A 7,823-nucleotide genomic window follows, 5' to 3' on the forward strand; every position below is an offset into this window, starting at 1 on the left:
TAACAAATACCTTCAGGAAAACCTTCATTGTTATTCGCATTTACTGCCTAAACGTAACTTTATTCTGGTCTCCTTGCACTAAATTCGTATTAATGCATTTTGACCAAGATATGGATTGCTTCTCATATCTTACATTATTTTCCAGAAAGAACAGAGACACTGAAAGATTCCTCATTATCCATTCCTTCTCCCTCTTGAAATATTAAATCATAGTCATCTATTCCTTTTCAATGGTAATTCTGACCCAGCGAACTTCTGCATTTGTATTTGATAGGAAATTCATCGTAGATTTTTTTTTTTTTTTTTTTTTTTTTATCTGGATCATGGTCTTTAGGCCATTTTGAGTTACAGGGCACTCCGTGTCTAGAGAGCATTGGAGGCATTGTGACGAGTATGCTGCACTATTTTCACTTTAATAATCCAAAATTGCCAGCTCTCCATCATGAATGCTGGGTAATAATAACATTAAAACTAGACATGTGATGCTACTCACCAAAAAGTGCTATGGACACGAAGTTCAGCCATAGAATAGCCTTTTTCTACCACCATACTATGTGAAATAACCTACAGAAGAACGAAAATCACGACCAAGTTTAGTTGAAAGCACAATAGTGTCTTCAGTGGCCGCTTACCTTACTGCCAGCTATGTGTAGAGTGTTTTAACTTGGGCTTTATCCTCTGAAATCCAACTGAGTGTCTGATTGACGAAGCCAGTCAAATTAAAGAAAATGGAGGAACTTAAGCCTCTGCTGCAGTCATGAGTGTCAATCAGTGAAGGAGATGGGTGAAGATGTTATAGATACTAGTTTTTCAGCCAACATGACGTCGGAGAACGTCATTTCCATGGAAAATTTTATCTCAGAGTTAAGTTTCTTTTCGGATATTAAGTGATTTTACTTTATCTTTTGCAAGTATAGTTAACGTTGGATAGAGAGGGCAGGCACTAAAGTCGCATTAATTTCACCTCATGGAACTAGGCCACTCTCACAACTTCAATATTAAGATGTGGTTGCGTGAAATTTGATGAGCCCTAATTATATGGCGGGAATGAGTCTCCTTTGTTGCTAGTCAAATTTGTACTCCAATCTGACTTCACTTGGCCATCTGCTAAGCTAAAATGGGGGGATGCAGATCTCTGGCAGGTAAAAACTAACTAACCAGGACTATTGCTACACATGGTGTTTGTAAAGCTAGATGGTTTACTTAAGGTAATTATTTTTTTGCAACCTGGGTCATGTGGTGGTGGCCTTACTCCTGCTAATTATGCCCATCAGTTATCAGTCATACAAAATGCCCCTCACCTACCTCCCTATCCTCGAGGAGGAGGATGGTAGACTGTGGAAAAACTGGTTGCTTCAGCCTGGAGTCTACCTGGTTCAGGTCTAGGTAAGCCTGGGGCTATCGCACAGCAACACCTACAAGTATACAATGTGTGTGTGTGTGTGTGTGTGTGTGTGTGTGTGTGTGTGTGTGTGTGTGTGTGTGTGTGTGTGTGTGTGTGTGTGTGTGTGTGTGCCAAGTTACATTTACCTAGCTATAGTACGTAGGATTGGAGCTTAGTTCCATCTATTTTAACAACTGATTTTGCTTGCACGGCCTCCCCCCTTTTCAAACTGCGCCAATAATCAATACATCCAGTTGGAAACCTGATACTTTGTAAGTGGGGACTCCACCATCCACTCACTCGATGTAGCATTACCTATTGATACCTCTGGGTAACCCTACAGTGAGTGTCCAGTGATATCCTATTACTCAACGAACCATTTACAGTGCTGGCTGGTAACCATATGTTCAAGTGACGCCTGGTTGTCAGTGGGTTAAGGCACTGCAACAGGATGGGACCTGTATGGGAAGGTTGGAATTTATTGCTCATATAATGCCACTAGGTGAAAAGAGAGGCTGGTCACCTTCATCTCAACTTCTGGGATTAAGTAGCCTAAACCCGGGCTCTAAATATCCTGATAGTCAAAAAAGGACAGGGTGAGACAGACAGAGAGCATAACGATTAAGTGTAGGAAAATTGGTCTACAGGCAGTGTATACTCACTAGAAGATGGAGGGCAGGTGTGAAGGTGTCTATGAATTGCTTACATGGAATAACAGAGAGAACATTATGCGAGGATCTGACATTTATGTTGATGAAGTATCAGGGTATTAAAGGCTGTATCATCTGACGGTCAGAATGTATCATAATGATATGAACAGTCTATCTTCCTAAAGATACTCATGTTCATATAAACATTCTTATACAGCTAAAGATACTCAGGTTCATATGGATGTTTTACCGTGTTAATAATACTCACGTTCATATGGACATTTTTATCCTCTGAGGGTATGACTGGTGGCTCGAAGTGTAAGAGGACAAGCCTTGATAGCCAGCCAAGCACGACCTTCTTGACGATGCGAGGCACTTCCGTCCCCCTCACGCCCCGATGGTGGATGTTTAGCGTGAGTACGGACATCCCAGAGGCGAAGCTCACCAGGCATATTGTTACCCCGTAGTACATGCATGTGGGGAGAGAGGAAAAACAAATATATAAATAAATAAAGAATTTATAAAGTCATCATTATCTTCATCCTCATCATCCACATTTCGTTTAACATCCCCAGGAGGGGTGAGGTAGGGTCTAGAGAGCCAGAAAAAGCTAGATAGAATAAAATATTACCTAAGGTCTCCACATTTCAATGAGTCACACAGCAATTCACTCAATATTTAAGCCCCAGGAATTCTAGCTCCAGATGAGAGGTCAAAAACATTCCACATGTAGGATCACATTGACGTAACTGACAGAGTCAAATCCGACGACTGTCAAGTTATGTGATCAAACACTCCTTTGCCAAAAAAAAAAAAAAAAAAAAAAAAAATCCTTTCCATCTTCTTGGCCTAGAAAGCTTCCCTCAACCTTCAAATTGGTTCAGGTATATCCTTTTCATCTCTCTAATAACACCCACTTTCTTCTCATGCCCCTACCCTCTAAGCACGTTCACTCAAACTCTGGTGTCCACAGACAGCCTTACTTCGCATCATTCAGGAATCAAATCGTTCCCACTCCAATCGACTCGTCGCACTCCACGCATATTCATCAAAAGTCTCATCTCCACTGCTCTTACTCTTGACTTTTCATATTCCTGCCAAACCATGGTTTCACATCCATATAGTAGAGCAGGCAGTAAAACTCCTTCAAGCAAATTTATCTTAGCCACCACACTTAGACCTCTGCTTCTTATCAAGGCCATCATTACACCAGCCACTTCCTTCCCTGTGCCACTCTACCTTACACATCTTTTACACATTTACCGAACTTTTCGATCGATACTCCCCGATACTTAAATTCTCACCAGTTCAATTCCCATTCCATTCGCCGTAACATCACAGTGGGAGTTACCTTCTCTCTCAACAGCCACCATTTTACTCTTGTTTACATTTACTTTCAAGGCACGACTCTCACAGACGTCTACAAAACTTAGCACCAGTCTTCCAACCAAAGAGCAATCAGTCATCGACATACACCAGATTTGATATACAGTACTACAACTTTCACTGTTCATTAACAACACCATTCCTCCCTTTATTACTCTTGTTTTTCCATCGCTCATAACATAACACTATCTATGTAGCTTCTCCTGCAACCACGAGGACATCATACAACCTTGTCTCACACCAACACTAATCTTGAACCCTTCACTTAGATGCCCACCCACGCATACAAGCATCACCACAATCATGAATGATCTTACTGGCACTGAACGGATCACTACATACGCGATACTTAGGGAAAGTACTCCAAAGCCCATCTGTTTTTACCATGCTATATTCTTTTTCCAATCCATAAAGTCCACAAAATACGATAGTCCTTCTCAAAGCCTTCTCCATTCTCTGTCTCACTGCAAATATTTGAACACACCGTCATCCATTCATTGATGTAATGCTGCCTACTTCTTCCTTAGCCGTTATCATTCTTTTTCTGTGCCTGCCCTCCTCTCATCCTATTTCTCCCATCTTTCATGCCACTTCTTATTACTTTTCTTTCCTTTACAGGTGGCTTTACATTGAGTGACAAGCCAAATGGTTTCCTGCAAGCCAAGAAACCATTTACAACGCTGGGTGGTAACCATATAACCAAACCATACGTGCTCCCTACGTGTCAACAAGTGGGTTGGGGGAGGGTTAGTGCCCCTCCCCATAAAACAAATAACTCAAAGTCAAATGGCCACCCCGTTATGGGATTATGGCGTCTGGCAATAAAAAAAAGAATAAATAAACATTTACTACCACTCCTAAACCCACCCTGTTCGTCGCTCACCAGACATTCTCATATATCACTTACTTTATTAGAACCGTTCCATATACCATTCCCACAACACTCAGGAGGCTTATACTACGAAAATTTTTGCACTCTTTTTGCCTTAATTCTTATAATGGAATGCAGTCACACCTGTTTTCTACTCTACGGGTAATGTTTAAGTCATCCACCTTTCTTATATAATTATCTCAAACACTTCATTCCACTATCCCCACTTATCTCTGAAAAAACATCAACCACGGCTACTTTAACATTCATAAGAGGCTTAGCATTCCTCACTTCTGCCATTGTTACGTGTCCTGACTAGTCGTACATTCCTTCTCTGCACACCACAAAAACATATCATGTTCACAGCCGCTCTGCTCTCACCAGGCCAATTACCCTTTGTTATAATTCCTTCCATCAGCTACTTACTTTACTTCTTATGGTTAGTATTCTTCCAGTCTCGTCCCTCAGACTTTCACACGTCTTTCTTCTTCACTCATATTTTCAAACGAGAACGCATATACGAGCACAAGACGCTTCTCAACAACAGGGATGTGTTTTTTAATAGAGTGACACTTGATTTACAGTGCGCGAGTTTCAGATTTGGCACGTAGATATCTTCTTAGATTATTAAAACACTATGGATTCCTGTTACCCCGTTTACGTACCATATGCATTTTACGTATGCCGTTTCAGTTAGCGCAGTAACGAATATTGTATAGTTAAGAATCGATTGATAGTATGGCTAATGTCTGTTTTTTGCAATCTTCATTACATGATCATGCACTGGGGAAAAGAACTTATTCTACTATAATTGTTAAGATTTAGGAATTTAAAAATATATATAGAAACAAGAGGTCATTTGGGATGGAAAGGGATTCAGAGTTCTTCATCAATTACTACATTCCACACTGTACTTAAAAGAAAATTGAACTTCGTGAAATGTAGTAATGGATAATGGATATATAACTCTCTCATCACGTCCCAAATGTTCTCTTGTTTTTGTTTTATTTCTATATCATAATCATATAAAAATAAATTTTTTGCTTTCTACTTTTTGAGAGAGAGAGAGAGAGAGAGAGAGAGAGAGAGAGAGAGAGAGAGAGAGAGAATTCAGTTATGGTAGATACATAGAGTTATTCGCCTCACACCTACCCGTCTAGCAACGAATGTGAGCGGTCAGCAATATATAATCTGGTGATATTGTCGAGGTGTGGCAGGGTGTGGCGTGGTGGATACAGGCATGACAGGGTGGGACTTTGCAGTGTGTTGTGGTTGTAATGTGTGCCAGTGTGAGGCATGACAGTGTGATGTGTCGTAGTGTGAAGTGTGGCGGTGTTTAGCAATGTGGTGGTCGTGTGTGGCAGTGTGAGGCATGAAGGTGTGATGTGTAGTAGTGTGACGTGTTGCGGTGTGTTGTGTGCGCTTTAGTGTAGCATAGTTCTTTCAGCTTAACTCAGTGGAGATTTTCGTTCTTCAGCAGCCCATGTTCAGTAACTCAGTCGCGTAGTATAACAGGAAAACTGCTTTACACATTTTTATAGCACTTCTTTGAGACTATCACAACATTCTCCTGTAAATCTCTAGTTACATTTAATTATCCATTATGAGAAGATAAAAGTTTACGATAAGTTAAAGTGAAAAAGTTATAGTGTGGAGCGTGGCTTTATTTTGAGACGAGGGAATGACAGTTTTGCTGTGTTCTCGGGAATTTAATCTTATCTATTTATTTATTTATATTTTTTAGTGGGGCAGCGATTTCAGGAGTTTGTTCACCTCACGTCTTCCTAGCGTTTTCTGATCGGTAATTCATCGTAAAGCAACAGAGGATAGCCAATGCTCCTGGATTGTGATTGGCGAGGGGCATGGACGGTGTGTTGTGTCTTGGCTGAAGGAGAACGTTTTTTGGATGGCTTTGGAGGAAACTTCTCCAACAGTGACACTATATGTTTAGTTTAATATTCTGTTATATGCTACTGGTGCATGATCCTGTATGTTGATAGTAATAATAATAAAATAAAGATCATACAGGGTAATATTAATCATCTTACATTTGTTCAGCTAACGTCATACGTCATACGACTTTATTCAGCTGAGAGTCTGTCACAGCAGCAGGTCTGTGTTAATTCCCGCCACACAACTCTGATAATCTATTTCAAATGACGTGAGACGATTTCATTCAGCTACAATTGAGTTACAGGAGCCTGATTGCTGGAGTGTTATTATGCACAACAAATCGCAACAGAATAAGTACTGCGTTCTCCTTTGCCATCAAGAATACGACGTAAGGTCTCTATGTGGGAGGCAGTAGGAGCAGTTGAGACTGTATAAGACACTGGAAAAGAAAACCAAATGAGTGACAAACTATGAAATATCAGGGGATGATAGAATACAGGACCGAGAATAAGGTGAGGTTCAAGGGGAGGAAAAAGGGAGCGGGGAAAGGGAGAGAGGAAGGAGAAGAGGAAAGAAATGAGGCAGGAGGGATACAGAGGAAGGGAGAACAAGGAGAGGGACTGAGGGAAGGTAGGGGAGGAGGGGCTTGTTAAAGAAGTAGATGGTGGAAGAAAAGGGAAAGATGAGATGAGAGAGGGGAAGCTGGATGAGAACGGAGAGAGGGAAGGAAGGAGAGAGGAAAAACAGTGGAGGGGGAACGAGGAAGATAGTACAGAGCGGGTGGATAAGGGTGAAAGGATCATGGGGAAGTGAGACAGAAACAGCCTGATATGGGATTCAGTTAAGATATGTAAGTTTAAGAGAAATTTTGTCATATCACGTCATTTGGATACATCCTTTTCCCAGGTGACGGATATTGCTTAGTATCTCGGCAATTACTTAGTACCCCGATTATTGCTCAATACCACAATATTCGGCAGTACCCTTATTATTACTTATTATCTGGACAATGCTCAGTACCCGTGATATTGTTATGATTTAGAGTATTGCTCAGTTTCCGTTATAATCCTGCGCACCCAGGATATGACAAAATACAAAGAATAATGCACAGTAACCAAATAAAAGCCAAAGCATTCGCCCACGAATATTTATCACCTGCCATAATTGAAAAACTAGATCAGCAATCCTCTGCAGTCGGAGGCATGTCATTGCAGCTTCGCCAAATTTGACTCAGTTCAAACCATAAATCGCTGGATACTGCCCACAGATTTTGGACACAGTTCGCTTCCTTGCATTTGTGATATTTTGGAAACACACACACACACACACACACACACACACACACACACACACACACACACACACACACACACACACACACACACACACACACACACACACACACACACACACACACACACACACACACGCACGCACACACACACAGGCCATTACATTATCGCCTGGCTAGGTGGGTGATAAATATTGCTCAGTATCTAGAAAATTAAAGAGGCTCGTAAAAAAACCGTTTAGGATCAGGAATATTGCTATATAAAATATTACGCAGTGACAAAAATATTCGAAAACTAAGATTACTACACAGTATCCGGAATATTATTAAGACCCTGGGAATATTAAC

General features: G+C 40.9%; 1 protein-coding gene across 1 annotated transcript in view; it reads right to left on the minus strand.

Annotated features, from left to right (window-relative positions):
• Positions 1 to 7,823, minus strand: part of LOC145391418 (neuronal acetylcholine receptor subunit alpha-7-like) — a 107,632-nt gene that overhangs the window by 48,219 nt on the left and 51,590 nt on the right. Inside the window, exon 6 of the mRNA XM_080266030.1 lies at positions 2,303 to 2,508. Within this exon, the coding sequence (XP_080122156.1) occupies positions 2,303 to 2,508 (206 nt within the window). The remainder of the gene's footprint in view (positions 1 to 2,302; positions 2,509 to 7,823) is intronic.

Source organism: Coenobita brevimanus, chromosome 18, assembly GCF_032717465.1.
Source record: "Coenobita brevimanus isolate Jiangsu-jjx chromosome 18, ASM3271746v2, whole genome shotgun sequence".
NCBI classification, from domain to species: Eukaryota; Metazoa; Arthropoda; class Malacostraca; order Decapoda; family Coenobitidae; genus Coenobita; species Coenobita brevimanus.